This window comes from Procambarus clarkii, chromosome 49 (assembly GCF_040958095.1).
Source record: "Procambarus clarkii isolate CNS0578487 chromosome 49, FALCON_Pclarkii_2.0, whole genome shotgun sequence".
Lineage (NCBI taxonomy): Eukaryota > Metazoa > Arthropoda > Malacostraca > Decapoda > Cambaridae > Procambarus > Procambarus clarkii.
The window spans coordinates 17295677-17315156 of record NC_091198.1 but is presented as its reverse complement, the minus strand read 5'-3'; the positions used below and the strand labels follow the sequence as shown (position 1 = coordinate 17315156).

Sequence of the window (19480 nt, the reverse complement as noted above, 5' to 3'; positions counted from 1 at the left end):
CGCTAGGAGAGCGATGGACATCCGCCCGCACCGACAGGCGGTGGGGAGAGCCGATAGATGGAGGAAGAGGATGGGAAGGAGGATTGGAGGGGGACGAGGAAGAAGACACAGGAGACACGACAGACCGGGTAGAAAGAAGGGGAACCCCAGACAGAGGACCAGGAGGAGGATCCTTCGGGAGAGAACCCAAAGGAACAGAGGAGGGGGCAGTGGGCGCATCAGGGTCCAAGGCCCGGAAACGGTTGTGAGTCTGAGGAAGGCGGGAAGGACGAGGAGAGGAAGAGTGCAACACGCGAGCATAAGAGATATTAGCATAAGGCGGGAGCCGGCGAACCTGGCGTCTCGCCTCAGGAAAAGATAAACGCTCCCGGTGCTTCAAGTTGAGGACGGCTGCCTCAAGCTTGTAATGGACACACGCACGGGAGAAGGTAGGATGGGCCTCACCGCAGTTGAGGCAACGAGCCTGGGGAGAAGTGAACTCCGACTTAGAGTGACCTTCGCCACCACACAAAGGACAGAGAGAGACAGTCCCGGAGCAGCGGAGGGCACCATGCCCAAACCTCCAGCACTTGTTGCAGAGCCGAGGAGAAGGAATGTACTCCTGGACAGAGCACCTGGCACCAGCAAGAATGACAGTGGAAGGGTCCTACCATCAAAGGTAATCTTCACAACCCGGAGGGGTTGACGGCGACTACCACGAGGGGGACGAGTAAACGTGTCCACCTGGAGAATAGAATGGCCCTGGGCAGCAAGGATATGTCGAATATCGTCGTGGCAGTCGCGCAGGTCCCGAACAACGGTCGCAACATGGGGCGGGAGCAAAATAGTGCCAACACTGGCATTCAACTGAGCGTTCTTCGAGACCCGAACAGGGGTCTCGCCAAGGCAGGATAAGGCAGCCAAGCGGGAAGCAGCATCCTGAGAAGGAGCAGCAACGACATGTGTACCGAGACGAGTGGGGTTGAAAGTAATGGAGGCATCCACGTTATCAACGAGATGTCGATGGAGGGAGAAATCGTCAGGAGGCGCAGAATCAAGAGGGAGGAGATCAAAATATTTGGCCCACGAAGTGGGACCAAACAAGGCTTGATAGGTAGCAGAACTGGAAGGAATCGAGCGAGGGCGGCCGTGACGAGGACGGCAGTGAGAACCCCTAGAGAGAGAGGGGTGAAAAGGCGCAGTAGTTACAACTAGAGAAGGAGCCGCGCCAGGGGACGAGGTAGTCGCCACTGGGGGCTTGGGGCTCGACCCAACCACAGAGGAGGGAGAGGAGCCAGGGAAAGGAGTCAGAGGCCAAAGGAGGAGCAAGGTCGGGGCCCAATGCAGCGGAGGCTACAGAGCCCGGTCTTCCAATACGGACCGACTCGGGGGCTTGGTTGCCCACCCCACGAGCCTGAGAAGGTACACCAGAAGCAGCCGAAACAGGGGTTATCATCATGACGAAAAGAAGAATTCATTCACGAATGTGCCCCCACACCCACCATGGAGCCACAATTAGAGGCAGGACACCCAACAAGAAGCTATCGCCGATCTTGCCGGGGCCTCCTAGGGGTGCGTCGTGAGTATACGCCCCACAAACGCCACCTTAAGAAACCGACAGTCCGTCGAGATCGAGTTCAGTGACGAAAGGGGGATTGACAATAAAAGGTTCCCCTCGCTCTCGACGTCGGGTACTACAGTTCTACGGGTGCAAGAGTATGCCTCCTCAAGCACCCGGGCGTCAAAATAAAAGAAGTCCAAGGGAAGAACCAGAACGGGCAAAAGGTCGGCAGGAAACGGCAAGCAGATAGGAGAAGAGGGGGGAGAAAAACGAAACAGAAGGAAAAGGAAAAGATGCCCAGCAGAATTGGAGAGGACGGCAGCAGGAGCACAAGGCTAGAAAAGGACAGAGGACTGTCCCAAGGAGCATCACACTCCGGCAACCGTCCACTAAGCCCCCACACGGCGACAACGAGCTGAGCGGGGAGGGGGGCAGCATGGGAAGAATTCCAAACCTTTGCTGAAACGACTCACCCAAATCAAGCTGCAGTAGGTCGTTGCCTTAACCTATTCAATGACACTGTGATACATCATTACCGACTAATGTTAAAACGAAGGGAAAAACAAATGTCTTGACAAATTTGTAGCGAGACAAACGAGCACAGAACCACAACCAGGTTCTAGTGGTATTCAGGCAAAACGTAGGAGAGAGTGTACCCCAGAGAAAACATCACTGCCTGATGTGATAATGGAAGGAGACTCCCCATCCAAACAGTAACAACTCTCCTCCTCCCCCCTCATCACCATCTTCCATATGCCATCAAGAGCCCTCCATAAAGGCAAGATAAACATAGGTACTGTATTGTAATTAGAAAAAAACATTGTATTCAGTATAAAATGTATTTGTATGTTAACACTTTCGCGTGCCCGGCGAAGGTAAAAAATAAAAAGCGGTGTGCGCGCGGAGCGTTTTTGCTGAGTAAGCGTAAAAACAAAAATGTGTATACTCTTTTTACTCTCCTTACCTTAGTTCTTGAGCTATGTATTTCATTTTGGTACCAACGTGTTCGCAATAAAATTCTCTAGAAGAACATCAGTAAAAAAAGTCACGAAACGTATAGGGATTCCAGCACCAAATAAATAACTACGAAGATGACTCGCCGTGAGCGCCCAACAGCAACAAAATGTTTTTACTCTTGGGATTGTTATCACCTCCACACTTGTCCTACAGCGTTAATTTTGGTATCAATGGACTCGCAATGAAATTCCCAACACGGTGATATGAATATAAGCGTAGAATAATGATTGCGGCCCGCCCGCAAGAGTGTGGGAAGTGGTGAAATTGTTACCCGGTATCGGTGACGGGACGACGCACGGCGCTTTGAAAGTTTATACTTATTTCACTCTCATGACATTAATTTTCTATGTACGTCATTCATTTTTGTGTCAATGTGTTCGCAATAGAATGTTCTATGAGCCCATAGGTAAAAAAGATCAACAAAGCGTAAGATAGAATAGCGCCAAATATAAAACAACGCTGGAACATATCAGTGAGCGTCAAACACACACGAAATGTTTTTACTTTTGTTATGTTTGTCAAGTTTATACTTGTTGCACACAGTTATTTTTGGTTGTACATTGATCGGAATAAAATTCCCTAAACAGACATATGCATATAATACATGATATGGGGGAAGCATTACCAGTATAAACGGCTAAAGTCACCCACCTGCAACCCGTTTGGGACATAATACCATTTGATCGAAGTGGTCCACACCTTTCATGAACTTATTGTACCATGCTTGTATTGTACCATGATATTTTTGGCATTTTTTGGTGATGCTGTGGTCACAAGCTGAACAGCAATGCTGTGAGATCATGCTGCGTGTGCCAACCCTGGTGGCTCACTCAGTACTGAGGCTCTCACACCCGGGAATGTCGCCCTCGATTTTTTTTTTAAATGCGTCTGTTTACAAGAGCCCTGAGGAAGGTGATGTGAACCCCGTGTATCTGCGGGCTGTTTAAATCTTGCGTAGTACTTCAAAACTGCGTATGGAGTATTGCGCATTTTTGTGTCAAGTTACTCAAAACTGCATATGCAGTTTTCCGCAGTTTAAGGGTTAATCAAGGGGCTAGGAAGAAATAAAGTGGTTGGACTTGTGAAGTTTTACCTTGGGTGCTGCAAAAATGGGCAACTGAGCTGAGCATTTTACTCCTTGTGCACAGGAATTTTAGCAATCTATTGAAAACGGCAAACAGTACCAATCTATAAAAATGGTAGCCGAGAGGAACCTCTAAATTATAGACCTGTATCATTAACAAGTTTGGTAGTCAAAATACTAGAATTTTTTTAAAGCCAAATGGGTTGAACACCTAGAGAGTAATGACATAATACTGGACAAACAGTATGGTTTTCAAACAGGAAGATCCAGTGTAATGAATCTACTTAGTTCATAGTTCCACAGAGATACTACAGAAAAGAGGTTGTTGGATTGACTGTGTCTATCTGGACCTGAAAAAGGCTTTTGACAGTCACACACAAGAGGCTGTTCTGGAAACTGAAACACGCTGGATGGATAACAGGGAAACTTCTAACTTGGATGAAAAATTTTCTAACTGACAGACAGATGAGGGCAGTAATAAGAGAAAAATGTATCCAACTGGAGGAGTGTTACTAGCAGAGTACCACAGGGCTCAGTTCTTGCAACAGTGATGTTCATTGTCTATACAAACGATCTACCAAAAGGAATGCAGAATTATATGAACATGTTTGCAAATGATGCCAAGATACCAGGGAGGACAGGGGGATGCAGATGATTGTAATACCCTTCAAACTAATCTAGATAAAGTAAGTGTTTGGAGTGTCAAGTGCTAAATGGAATTAAATATAAATAAATGCCATGTTATGGAATGTGGAATCGGTGAAAAAAGACCACGCACAATATACAAATTATGTGGAATGGAATTACAGAACTCAAATAAAGAACGAGACCTAAAGTGGATAGTAAGCTGTCACCAAAGGAATAAAGAACACTGTGAAAGATAGAGGAAAGGGAATGATCTGGAGAAAGTGCCAAGTCAGTGTGCCTAAACAGCACTTGGAAGGGATCAGAATAAGGATTATGGACTGGGGAAAGGAATGGTGCCCCACCACTTGGAACGTCAGGGATTGAATGCCGACCTGCATGAAGCGAGACCATCACTCTACCGTTACTTTTCAACTTCAGTCTTGCTTTTAATTATATGGATGGTGAAATACTAAAGAAACTGTTTATGACTCTTTGCGAGACCAAAATTGGAATATGCAGCAGTTGCATGGTACCCAAATCTCAAGCAGCACATAAATATACTGGATAATATGCAATGGCATGCTACAAAATGGCGTTCGAGGAGTGACTAGTGACATGCCAAAACTAGTAGATAGAAGAAAAAGAGGTGATATTATCACATCTTACAAAATACTAACAGGAATCAACCAAATTGACAGAGGAATTCCTGAAACCAGCAACTTCACGAACAACAGGACAGATTCAAGCCGGGGAAACAAAGGTGCAGAAAAAATATTACGAAATTTTCCTTTGCATTATTTGCAAATTTGCAAACAAATTAAGTGAGGTGGTGGTGGAGGCTCTCTCTCCCTCCCCCTCCCCCCCCCTCTCTCTCTCTCTGAAAACAAGAGCTTAGGAGGCCTGAGAAGCAAGAACAGACATTTGGACTGGGTGATTCATAAAGCTCATCCTGGCCTGGAAGCTTTCATGTGTCAACATGTTGAACAGTCTACAAGACTTGAGAGAATGGGATGCTCCATCAATGCTGGATTTGATATTTACCAGGAAAGAATAAGAGATACTGTATTTGACATTCAGTACCTTCCTCCCTTAGGTTAGAACGATTATGTTATTTTGGAAATAAAATATGCATTGCATTCTAATCTAGACAAGAAAGAGAAAGTGGGAAAACTTGATTTCTATAAAGGGCACTGATGATTGGAAAGATCTGTTGTTAGTCAAGTAAGAAAATGAGATGTATGCCAAATTTTGAGAGAAATTTAAAGGTACAACAAATTTATACAAAAATAAATACGCAGAACTACAAAAATGACTGGCTCAACAGAAATTGTTAGAGGGTCAGATAGAAGGAAAAAAGCTCTTTCTATATACATCATGGAAAATCCATTAAAATGTTTTCAGTCAAGAAATAAAAAATAAGATTCAGTATAAAGCACAAACTCGCCTGAACGAGCTATATGGGGCAAGGGCAAGTCATTCCATTAAGAGATTTAGTTTATCACAATGCTAAATAAAATGTTAAGAGGGCCTATATTCATTACAATGTATGTACCCTGTACAGGGTTGTGCAGACGATGAGTCACAATAATGTGGCTGAAGATATGATGACAAAACCACACATCACAAGATGAAGAAACAACGACGTTTCGGTTCGGGCATCCCCCCTCCCCCACCGGGGGTCAGGGAAAACAAATCAACACTTTTATAAGATTATTTTTTCTTTCTTACACCTGAGGGCCCTTTAAGGGTTAAAATTATCTTGAGGTTATCTTGAGATGATTTCGGTGCTTTTTAATGTCCTCGCGGCTCGGTCCTCGACCAGGCCTCCACCCGCAGGAAGCAGCCCGTGACAGCCGACTAACACCCAGGTACCTATTTTACTGCTAGGTAACAGGGGCATAGGGTGAAAGAAACTCTGCCCATTGTTTCTCGCCGGCGCCCAGGATCAAACCCGGGACCACAGGATCACAAGTCCAGTGTGCTGTCTGTTCGGCCGACCGGCTCCCGTCAACGGCATTATCATATGTTGATATTATATAGTCTTTTTTTTATACCCATGTGGATATAAAATAGCTCTATATGGTCATAGTGGAGCTTACTTAGACCCATGAGAAAATCTCACTATTGTTTCATGATTGCTTTCATTGCAAATGCCATTAATAAGTCAGTGCAGCAATCAAGTCAGTGCAGTTTATAATATGGTATGGTATAAAATTTCTTTGTGTGATTTGTATATCAATATGCTCATACAGTTTTCACAAATGTATATGGCTGCAATGAAGACCACCATAAGAATACAGGAACTGCAAAAAGCCTACTGGCCCATACATGGCACCTATTTACATCAAATATTTAAATGTGTGTGTACACTCGGGCCCGACTGCTGAGTGAACAGCGCTCGAGATTCATAGTCCTAAGGTTCCGGGTTTGATCCCCGGAGGACGCGGAAACAAATAGGCAGAGTTTCTCTCAACTTGCTGCCACTGTTCCTCTAGCAGTAAATAGGTACCTGGGAGTTAGACAGCTGCTATGAGCTGCTTCCTAGGGATGTGTAACAAAAAGAAAGCCTGGTCGAGGACCGGACCGCGGGGAAACTAAGCCCCAAAATCATCTCAAGATAACACTCGCCTAGTTGAGCCTGTAGAGGAGAGCATGTGCCCTGCCTTACAATTATCGCCGGGTCAATGCAATGACTCTTTTCACTTGTTTTTCTTATTATATTTACATTTAAAGCTGTGTATCAAACTGGATTTGATGACTTCATCTAGTCCAGTTCGCTTATTTACGCGTCTTGAATTGAAAAAGTTCCTACTGACCTTCCTGTGACTTATCTATGTTTCCAGTTTCCAATTATGTCCTCTCATTCTACTGTTCCTTAATCTGAACACTGATTCTATATCAAGTTTGTCAATTCCCTTTAGTACCTTGTACAGTACAGTATTGGCAAATATGGTATATCAATAAAAGGAGGTCTCTTGTGAAATATTTTGCCCGAATTGTATTCTACTCGGGAAAAAAAAAATACACCAAATCCCCTGGATCATACCAGAACGATGAGTCCAAACGAACATGCTCTTCATGCCAAATTAAATTCAGAAAAGTGAGTCGTAGTAAAGTTTATAACTTTCTGTAGTAAAGTTCAAAGTTCATAATTCTTCTAAATGGTTTCCTAAGGGTATTAATTAGAAACTACTCTTCCATAGCGTACTACAGCCTCATGGAAGAATAGGATTGTAATTATTCTGAGGGCCATCAACTATATTCTAAAGAAGCTGGGCCAAAATAAGGATAAAGTCAAGTAATTCAAGAAGATTAAGAATGAATGCAAGTTCTTGTTTCAAATGTGCCTTAATTTTTTTTTAACTAACGGACAAAAAACACTGTTGCTACGAGTGTAATTGCAACTGGTGTACCCAAAATGGTTTAGTAACAATTTTATGCCAATAAAGTACTGGCAAGAATGGCAAAGCACTGTGTAAAATTAAAGGAACAACCAAATGTAAAACTTGCAAGGCATGAGAATCAACTAAGAGGGTGTTAAAATTTTATAAGAAATATTTTAATCCCACAGGAGGCCTGGTCAGAGACCAAGCCATGGGGACCTTGAACCAACGCAAGATAACAGTACAGTACACAGAAAATAAGAATTACAGTCCTGAATATAGGGATATCTATTTCAGAAATAGATTTTTTTTTTTGTAAGAAGCACAATGTCTGGGACAATACTCAAAATTTTGACAGAAGTTGTCTTTATACCACTTAATAGATTTTCCAGGCTGAGGCTAGTTAGGTCAGAGAGTATGCATTTGCAAAACTCACCTTATATCAAATTTATTGCTAAGGATTTCTGAGACGAGTTCAAATAACTTCCAAGATGGTAACCATGGTGAGACTGTCAGTTATATACATGGCACTCTTTCTGTGATAAATCACCCCAAGCTAAGTGCTTCCTTGATGCAACAACTGCAAATGAACCGACCTGAAAACAGCTGGTTGTGAGCATTGTAGAGAGTCAGATGCTCCCAAAGAAAAGTGCCAATTCTGTGGGAAGACAGAAAAACTGAAGTCAGCTATGCTGAACATCATTGGTGCCTTTTTAAGAGGAGGTAAACAAATCATAGCCATGTAGTGATATCTTCCTTAAGGACTTGAAAATGGTTTTCACTGACAAGCTATGTGGAACTCGACATTATTTGAATGTTAAAACAGCAAACAGAATGAAAAACAGCCAAGATCACTACAGTTGATACTTTATGAAAATTATAAATATAAGCCAGGAAACTTTCAAGAAGTTTCACTGGTTAAATCACATCACATGCAACATCTGACTAGAATAGTGATTTTCAGATATATGATTACCAATATGCCTCAACACAGAGGTTAGGGCACACATTGATCATAAAACATTGTCAAGGGCAACTTGGCATTAAAGCAGAGCTGTTTACCAGAATCGATGGCCGTGGACGACGCTCACGTCCACTTTTTTTCTCGAGTCCTAGCCGTGGACAGTGCTCGCGTCCAATACAAAAATATTTGTATAAAATTCATTTTTTATCCAATCGACTTCAGGATAGTTTCGAAATAAGCACCATTAGAGTGCGCACAATTTGATACCAAAATGCAAGATGTAACACGAAACCTGATGTCAGAACATTTGAAAGATTATAAATACGTTTTTGGTCAAAATTTTAAAATATTTGTTAAAATTCTATTTATTGTGCTATTATTTTGGGACTAATTTAAAACTACGCGCCTTTACATTGTGAACAATTTGATACCATAATGAAAGATGTAACACAAAAATTTGTCAGAACACGGGAAAGATATAAATGATTTTATGATGATGAGCATACAAAATTAAAATATTTATTAAAATTCTAGTTATTGCTCTATTATTATGGGACTAGTTTTGAAATACATGCCTTTATATTGCGAACAATTTGATGCCAAAATGAAAGACGTAACATGAAAATTGATGTTACCAAACTGAACGAGTATACACATTAGGTTGCGGTGTGCCAATTGGTGCTAGTTTACGGGTAATTTTAGACTTTCCTGCAGAGAATCACGCCGGGCTTTTGTACATTATATGCATATTCACATTTAATTGCGAACACGATGATACCAAAACAAACGACATAGCACGAGAATTAAGGTGAGAAAACTGAAACGAGTAAACACATTTTACTGATTTTGTGCTCACAGGTAACTTTTGCAGACTTTAGGCTTTGCTGTTGGGAGTCACGCCAGGCTTTTGGACATTATATGCATATACACCTGTAGGGAATTCTATTGCAAACACAATGATACCAAAATGAACAACGTAGCATAAGAATTAAGGTGAGAAAACTGAAACAAATACACATTTCAGTGTCGCCGCGCACTTGCCCGCACGCCGGGAACGTGACCTCTAAGTTGGCGGCGCGCATGTCCAGCGTGCGATAGTGTTAACTTTCCTCTTGGAATATACTATAAATAGAAAAAATTAGCTGGCAGAGCCAAAGAGGGAAAACAGATGATAGAAAATATCAAAGCTACAATGATCAGCTTACAAATTCTAGATGATATTCAGAAGAAAACAGCTCATCTGATCAATGCATTCACCATAAAAATCTTTGCAGGGGCTATAAGGTAAGATCACAAAACACATGGAATTGCACCATCGACATAACCTCTAGACAACATGGGTTCAGAACAGGGAACTCCTGCCTCTCACAATTACTAGACCACAATGACACTAACTTAGATGCCATGGACGATGAGCAAAATGTTGATGTAATATACTCAGATTTTGCAAATGCTTTTGACAGGTGACCATGGTGGCCTGACAGCTGAGTGGACAGCGCTTCAGATTTGTAGTCATGAGGTTCCAGGATTCGATCCCCGGTGGAAGCAGAAACAAATGGGCAGAATTTCTTTCACTCTGATGTGGCGGTTCACATAGTAGTAAATAGGTAGCTGGAAGTTAGACAGCTGCTACGAGCTGCTTCCTGGGGTTTGTGTAACAAAAAGGAGGCCTAGTCCTGGGCTGTGGGGACACTAAGCCTCCAAATCATCTCAAGATCTCAAAGATCAGATCTTTGTGTTATTGCACACAAAATGTATACAAAAATTACTGGCAAAGTAAGATGATGGACTTTTAATTTCCTAATGAACAGAACCCCGTGAATTGGTCAACACAGTAAAATTTGGATATCTACTGTGATCCACATTTTACTTCAGCCCAGACCCTCAGGGTACTGTGGTTACTCCAGTACTTTTTCTCATCCTCACATTTACAGATGACAAGAGTTTAATGAGATTAGACACTAGAGAAGAAACAACAAACCTTAAGTTGATGTAAATCAGGTCTTTCAGTGGGTCACAGAAAATAATATGTTTAATGCAGGTAAGTTCCAGACCCTGTACTATGGAAAACAAAAATATCTAAATGGAAACCATGTATTTAACTCGGTCAAATCACATTACAGAACAAAAAAAAAGGAAAATAATAAATTAAGGAGTAATCATGTAAGAAGACTTACTCTTGAAGAACATAATAAAGTAGCTATCACAACTGCAAGAAATATGATAGTTGGATAACAAGAACCTTTCAACAAGACTTGGCACACACGTGTTGCTCGTTTTTAAGGACAATAAGGGGTGGAATATTGTTGCACCATAACAGCTCCATTCAAAGCTTGACTTGACTGAGAAATTATTAACTTTGGGAACATGCAAAGATATTATATTGCCAGAATACATTCAACAAAACATTCTAATTATTGGACTACTAAAAATTTAAAATCTGTATTTAGCACAGGTGAGATACAATAATATAGACGTGGAAAATATTAAGAGGGACTGGGTCCAACAACAGCACATGAGACCAGGAGGAATGGCAGGAGGGTAAAATAGCCCCATTGAAAAGCAAAGATGCAATAGGTTTGCACAGAGAGAATGTCAAAAAAGGGCCCAAGATTTCAACACACTCCTTCTAAACACAAAGGGCACAACTAATCGACCGCTTATGGTGTTCAAAGGAGACCATTATAAAAATTTCTAAAGGATACCCATTCAACTGGGCTTTAATCCATAATTTAAAGATATCCAACTTAAAGCTTAGGTTGAGAGGAGAGACCAAAGAGATAAAGCTTAGTTTACACAAGCACAATTAAAACAACAACTAGTTCAATAGCAAAAACTTTTCAAAATAAATGTTCAGTGCATGAGATGCAAGTCACAAGCTACATGAAGCAGTAGTAACAGATTTACCCCACGCCTCAACAGTGATACTCAACTAGGTTTCAGCCATGGCAACTGATTCTTAACTGGTCACCTCCATTCACCAGCAGCAAATGATGACATAGTTGTAAGCAGGTTGGCAGATCACATTCCAAGAAAACTGATAGGATCAATATTACGGTATCGCCACCTTCATTGGAGTAGGAGTGGAGATTTCGGTGCCATCTATGAGTCGGCACCTCGGGTCCCCTGATATGGGTGGACAACGCCATCTATTGGTGGTGGCGTGACAGCGACAAATGGCTCTGGTTTCCTGCCCTAGTTAGCAAGAGAGGTCGACATGGATGACCTCTGGTGGGTAGCGTGGCACGATCAGCGCCATCTAGGTTGTGCTACGAGGATAATGTCAACTTCCAGGTGTTACCTCATGGTTTCTCAAGTGTACCGTCCATCTAATTGATGACTTTATGTCCACAGAAGTGACGTGTGGAGCTGATTGTACCGAGGAAGGCAATTTACCTTGGGCAGTCCACGAACTCTTAAGTCTGGTTTTGCAAGAAGACTCAGTAAGCCACCGTCGATCTGAGCAGTGTGTTAGCTGCTAATATACACAGTGTTGGTATAGATTGGCGTACCCGGGATTGGCTTGGAAGAGTTGCGGACGACAGTGAGGTGCCTATTGTGAAGCGCTGCTAGCAAGCTCCTAGAGGCTTCTGCCAGGGTGTTCGCTACCCCTGTATATAGTTGCTTGAGACCCCTATCAGCATGTTGCTGAAGTCCTCTGCCAGTGAGTAACTGGAGAGCGAAGGTGAGGTGTAGGCACCTCGTGATACTGTGTCGGTGGACTGGCCCACGTAAAAGGTGAATTTGTCAGTGTTCGTCAGTACGCGTGGACAAGGTACTGGACGGAGGAAACACTGAAGTTGGTGAACACTGCAAACGCTTGTGTCCTGCGTGAAAGTAACACTACAGTATATAAGTGTAAAAATAATCTATTTATAAATATTTTTAATGGTGAAGGTGAATATACTCTTAAAGGGAACTGTGTATTATTCATTCCCCCCTTATTCTTTATTGCACTATACAGCCAGTTCTTGAAAGCATACTACCGACTTGGTTCCAAGGGGTTGTCATAGCCAGGGGGTGGTAATGGGGGACGAGCTCCCACGACCTATAAAATGTTCCTATACGGCATGCGTCTCCAATAGCCTCTGACAACCAGGTCCAACTCCTGGCCAGCACGGGTGGCTTAGTCTTTGAGTCCGGCGAAACTGCTTTTACCGACAGGAGAAGGGGCGAGGGCATGCCTCTGGCGCCTTAAAACCAGCTGCTCTGGGTAGATGGGACTCAATAGCTTGGGAAGGCAGCCCATCTAGGGAAAGCAAAACCCTGATTTTAAACCTTCGCTGCCTTGCGGCCATACCTCTTTTTTGGGAAAGGCTTCAGGAGTCAACCTCGAGGAAAAATCCGGAGTTGAAGCCCCTAAGGCAGTTCGTTGTTGACGTCGACCTCGTTCTGGCAGCTCCTGCGACGTTGCTGGAACTATGTGGATTGGCATTTGCCTTTCTATTGGATAATTTCAGCAACGTGGAGAGGGGGGACCTGCTGCATGGGTAACAGCTTCTCATTCATATCTACCTACTTAACAGGGCAACTCCATAGTCTTCCGAGACTGAAGGATGCCTACTACTACTACTACTACTACCGACTTGGGGTCGGATACACTAAAAGAGGTTACAACATCAAGAACCCGGTTACTGGTCCTAAGTGACCGTAACAATCAAGCTTAGATGAGATGAGATGAGGAAGTTCTAAGGCTGCTAAAAGTAGTCAGAAGTCATTTGTTCCAGTACCCACCAATTATAAAAAAATAAAATCTGAAATTTTATCAATTATGCAAAAGTAGATAAATACTACCGATACAAACATTTCAATACACCTCTAAGTTGTGCTATGATTAATGAGTGCTACTGATTTACAATGTCACTATAAATCCTAAGGCCACAACAACCATATCTTCAAACAAAAAAGTGGTAAGTATTGCTATTGATCTTACTGTACATTCAAATTATCACCATCAGCCATTTTTAAAACCAATACATCTTTAATATGTATTCATGAAGCTGGGAAAATTAAGGCCATTCCACTAGACTAGCCCAAAGTCCAAGATGTACTTGCCTAGTTGTACTTGCGAGGGTTGAGCTCTGGCTCTTTGATCCCGCCTCAAAAAGAGATCTCTCAAAGTGAGAGAGATTCAACACGTCATCAAGAGGAGAAACGTGTAAGACTTATCAAAAAGGAATGCATTACACAAACATTACACTGCGATGAAGGTCACACGTGTTACGTTTTACATTTTGGGATAAAATTTTACCTCAATGGTTATATACAACATAATCACTGGCTACTGTCAGCTAATTCTAATTTTCAATTTAGGTATTAAAATAGCCACCATCTCTCTCAATTGTGACAAATCTGAAAAGCTCCTAAAGTTTAATACATCAAAATCAGGTTGTTTTCTGACTTCTAACAAGGAAATATTTATTACAATTAATTACTACCTAGAAGCAAATAAAATCACAGCCTTGTTTCTTGTGTTCAAATAAACAATTTCAAAGTCAATAAATGTGACCCTAAATTTACAAATATAGATTTCTAAAAAATAAACATTATCTAAAAATAAAATAACTTACACTTAGCAAACAGACCATAAATGAACACCAATTAATGACACTAAAGCCAAATTTGAGAATATGTCTCAATTACAGCTGAAAATCATAATTTTGTTGTAAAATTGTCACCCCGTAGAGCTCTTGCCGAGTAGTACTGTACTTTGAATACAAAAATTAATTGGTAATTGTGTTTAAACAAGTGAATGGTCAAACTGTGAAAGGAAAGAATGGCATTGGTATCAGATACAGTTTCTGATGTATGAAAGCAAATAAATCAATTTTTTACATTATGGAGATAATAGTACTCGGTGTATACAAATTCATTCATAAGTATAGGAATACATAACTGGGTCATTCGTTGATGATAAATCAAGTGGAGCTTCACTGCAATTTTTAACAACAAAAATTTGTTACATATTATAAAATATTAATTTTTATTTAAACAGCTGTATTACAACATTGTTATGTCATTTGAGTTAAAAAATGAACAAGGTACATGTATTGTTTATGATAAGAATATAAAAAGATTAATACTGTAATGTCAGTCAAATCAAATTTGTTTGTTCGATTAGTAGTGACGTGTATTAACTTCAACCGGAAAAACTGCACTACAAATCGCTTTTATCCAGCAATTTCTTTCCTACCGACAGCTAATGCAAGAGCATCAAAATTTTCAGTAACTGAATGGGAGTCCATCTGGAAAGCATTGGCAACCTTGGGCATAAAAGAAATTAAAGTAACCAGCTCTGAGCATACCATAATGATTAACATTTACCTCTGCACACTCCAAAAGACAAATTCACAGTGAATTGTGAACACAGTTTGCTATTTAGGAATGTACTCCCTCTTTAGTAATTATTAATATTTAAAAATATTATACCTTTTAAAAAGTATTGTAATGTGAATTCCAGCTTGTTTTCAATAATTATTATTATTATTATTTTACAAAATTTCCAAAGATAATGGTGCAATTGAATTTAATTATTTTAATTTCAATCTCATCTCATTTTTTTCAAAGGGAACTTTTCCCAAACTCATGATCATCATAATGTGAGTACTGTACACCAAAATATGATTAAAACCTTAGAAATTAATTTATTCAATTTATAAATAAATTCTATTTGGTATCTTAATAATTATAATAACTTAATTATAATAACTAACGTTTAGTTAAATTAAGGTTATTGCCATGCCGTAATAGTACATTTCTAGTGTCTAATGATATGCAAGTACTGTACTAGTAAATCAAACTCACAGGGAAAACCTTGGGAAAGTGGATAGCAGACTGTCTTCACAAATCCTTGGCCAAAGATGGGAATAATGGCCAAGGCACTGAGCAGAATTTTCTAATCTTACTTGTTACAGTATACAGAGCTGGCCACTGCTATCCTGAGCCTGACTAGCTAACTCCTCACCTGGAGGCTAATCCTTCTCACCTGGGAGCTGTCAGCTTAGTCTGTGGGAAATGGTGTAGATGATATTAGCTGTTAGCATTATTGGTCCAGTGGAGATGCTAACACAAGTTCCACCAGTTCTGATGCTTACTATTATTACTACTATTACTATATAATGAATTCCCTACTCTCACTCTTAACTTTTACATATCTTCACATTTGTAATTAGTATACAACAGACAGCACTGAATACACAGGAAGGAAGATTAATAAATAAACAACAACAGTGAGAGTAGGGCAATCCCAAGCAATGTCTCAATATAATAAACAAAACTATATATATATACTTACTCACCCTGATGGGCGGGTGCCGGTCCTGGGGCCCCACCATCGTTGTAACCACGACCATGATTAAATGCTGCAGCTGCAGCTGCGGCAGAATTCTCCCCACTCATCTGGTTGTAATTGAACTGACCCCAAGAACTGTAGTCAGCTGACGCCTTACCACCTGGCTGAGGCCCAGCTGCTGCTGCAAGGTTTGGAGATGGAGCTCCCGGTGCCCCCGTCATCAAAGCACTTAAGGGAGCATTACGACCATAAGGGTCACCTGAAACATCCAATACTACCTTACATCATCTAACCAAACATAATCTTGAAAAGTTAAATTAAATAATGATATTTAATTCTTAAAATCAAGAATAAAAAAAAAACAGGTTCACTGCGTAGTTTGATCACAAACAAAAATGGCAGTCAGAAGTAAAATTAATAAACTAGTAACACTTTTTAAAGTTATTTTTAATTAAAATAAACATTTTATACAGAATATATATATATATATATATATATATATATATATATATATATATATATATATATATATATATATATATATATATATATATATATATATATATATATATATATATATATATATATATATATATATATATATATATATATATATATATATATATATATATATATATATATATATATATATAAATAAGTAACCAGAATGCACTTCTCAGCCTACTATGCAAGACCCAATTTGCCTAATAAGCCAAGTTTTCCTGAAGTTATATATTTTTCAATTTTTGTCTTATGAAATGATAAAGCTAACCATTTCATTATGTATGAGTTAAGTTCTTTTAATTTGAGTTAAAACTAATGTAGATATATGACCAAACTTAACCTATCTTAACCTAACCTAAACTAACATAACTAAGACAATAATTTATGTTCTTAACATAATATAAAAATAATATTTCAAATAAACCAATTGGAAACACTAAAAAATAAAGAAAATCACTTGGCCTATTAGGCAAATTGGGCCTTGCATATTAGGCAAAGAAGTGCATTCTGGCTACTAGGTATGACTATATATACAGGCGATGAGTCACAATAACTTGGCTAAAGTATGTTGACCAGACCACACACTAGAAGGTGAAGGAACGACGACGTTTCGGTCCGTCCTGGAACTTGAGACAATCGACTTGAGAATGGTCCAGGACGGAGCGAAACGTCGTCGTCCCTTCACCTTCTAGTGTGTGGTCTGGTCAACATAACTATATTATATATATATAAATACACACACACACACACACACACACACAGAGTACAGTGGAACCTCGGTTGACGATTGCCCTAGAGGGGAATTTTCTGGTTGACGAAGTAAAATTCATAGTAAAACTTGAATTGATGTATGACGGTTTACTTGGAAGACGACGTCTGTTCGCACTCGTATGGGTTGAACGAGCGCGTGGTACTGGGGGTGCGGGGCGAGGCACTCTCAGTTTGTTTACAAGTCTATCCAGCATTGTGACGACCGAGGCTGCATTTGAATTCTTTGTGAAGAATTTAATTGTTTGCCTGTTTTGTTCTTTTTTAACATGTAAGTTCTTATTATATATCATCCCATGGGTCCCAAGAAAGTCAGTGGTAAAGATCAACCCAAGAAAACAGTTGTGAGGATGATGATAGAGGAAAAACTAAATATTATTCAAAGTGAGGCAATGTGATGTCTCATTGCAGACAAGTTGTAACACTGTAAAAGTGTTTGGGTTAGTTTATTTAAAATATATATAGAGTACACGAGTCACAGACAAGGATCTGAGAGGCGCCAGTTGTCTGCCTGAGATCTCACACCTCTAACCGTTAATGACCCCAAGTGACCTGAGGTCAGATCATGATAATTTCACCTTGCTTCCGCTAAGCGTATAATTGGAGCCGGGTAGCCTTCAAACATGCCGACGTTTAAGGAGTGGCTTGGTAGTGCCGGAGGCTATCTACTTGTGGGCGGAGTTAGCTACTAGGTTCCCCAATATAAACTCGGAGAGCTATCCAGCATAGAGGATTGACAGACAGAACAGCATCAAGAGAAGAGCAGACGAGAGCAGAGACGACGTCCCTAGCAGGGAGGCTGTCGGCCGGCAAGGGCGGGAGTCTCTGTCAACTACAGACCCCCCCCCCCCCTCTCTATTCAACTTAGACTCAGTCCTCGGTGAGTGAACATTAAGGTGACTTGTCGTGTTTTACAAGTGTTGTGTGATGATCAGGGGCAGTCAAGTTGTAGGGTTCTCGAATTCTTGGATGATGACTCACTTTGCATATTAAACTGGAACATTTTAATTGAATTGCTAAATTATGATACTTCATGTGAAATATAATGTTGAATTTATTATTTAAATGGTCTTTCACTGTGTTTCCTAGAGAGTTGAGTTGAGGTGAGAAAGCCTCCTCGGGGATTATTGGTTCCCTGATTTTAATGAGTACATGGTACAGAGGGAACATACTAATAATGAACTCATGATAACATCTTTTGAGAATTTTGTGATACAGGCAAGTTCCATTCCTTGTCTCGTATGTAATGATCATGAATGGATGGTGGCAGCATTTCGTCTTCTACTATCTACTTTCTACTTCTACTATCTACTCTTCTACTTCTATCTACTCTTCTCCTTTCTACCTATCTACTCCTCTCCCTCCACCCCTCTCTAAACTCTCACTTTCAACTAATGACCATCCTCGCCCCTCCCACCTCTCTACCTCTCACCCCAAACCCTCACTAATTACTTCACTATTCATTTCTTTCCTTTCGTTTTCTCTTATACGTTTGTGGCAATGATTCTGTATTCTAGAGTTCTCTCTAGAGTTCCGGGTAGCTGATCCAGTTATGGCGCCTTGTAGTCTTAGCACCTAGGTAGTCGAATACCTAGGTTACAAGGTGTTGAACGAGAGAGGCTGCCTTAGGAACTCTGGGAGTGCTCTAGAATAGTTAGCTAACTGGGGACGGGATAACGGACTAGAGAGAGCTGTTTCCCCCGGCCTCGTTAGTTAACTGGGGGGGGGGTGGAATAATGGACAAGATAGAGCTATTTCCCCCACCCCCGTTACAAAGTGTTAAAATGTAGAAAAACATAAGCGTCTATAGACAGATTCTTAGTAAGACAAGAAAGCAGTGAGCCACAACCAGGTCCTAGTGGAATGCCTGCAAAACGTAGGAGAGAAAGTACCCCAGAGAAGTCATCACTGCCTGAATTACAATGGAAGGGGATTCCCCCTTACTTCCAAACAAAAACACCTCTCTCCCCCCCTCCCCTTTCCCACTGTCTTCCATACGCCAACAAGAGTCCTCATTCAAGATCAGATATACATAATGTATTGTAGCTAGTACAAAAATGTGTTATTCAGTAAAAAATGGATTTTTATATTACTACTTTTGGGGGTGTGTAATGGATTAATTCAATTTACATTATTTCTAATGGGAAAATTTGTTTTGGTTGACAACACGTCTCTGGGAACTGATTACGATCATAAACAAAGGCACCACTGTACATATACATATAGACGTGACAGTGTCAGACCAAGGAGAAAGAATTGAAACAGGAATTTCCTTAAGTATTTTTGTATATTAATACATCTT

General features: G+C 40.6%; 1 protein-coding gene across 15 annotated transcripts in view; it reads right to left on the bottom strand.

The window, feature by feature from the left end:
* The window catches only part of Hrb27C (Heterogeneous nuclear ribonucleoprotein at 27C), an 87006-nt gene that overhangs the window by 16763 nt on the left and 50763 nt on the right, over nt 1–19480 (bottom strand). For 5 of the 15 annotated variants that reach the window (XM_069303038.1, XM_069303042.1, XM_069303037.1 and 2 more), the window contains 2 exons: nt 15910–16165; nt 8248–8309 (listed from right to left, as the gene is read on the bottom strand). In XM_069303038.1, the coding sequence (XP_069159139.1) occupies nt 8248–8309; nt 15910–16165 (318 nt within the window). Of the gene's footprint in view, nt 1–8247; nt 8310–15579; nt 15621–15909; nt 16181–19480 lie in introns of all 15 variants that reach the window. The other 10 variants (XM_045750290.2, XM_069303040.1, XM_045750288.2 and 7 more) reach the window with 8 other exon arrangements.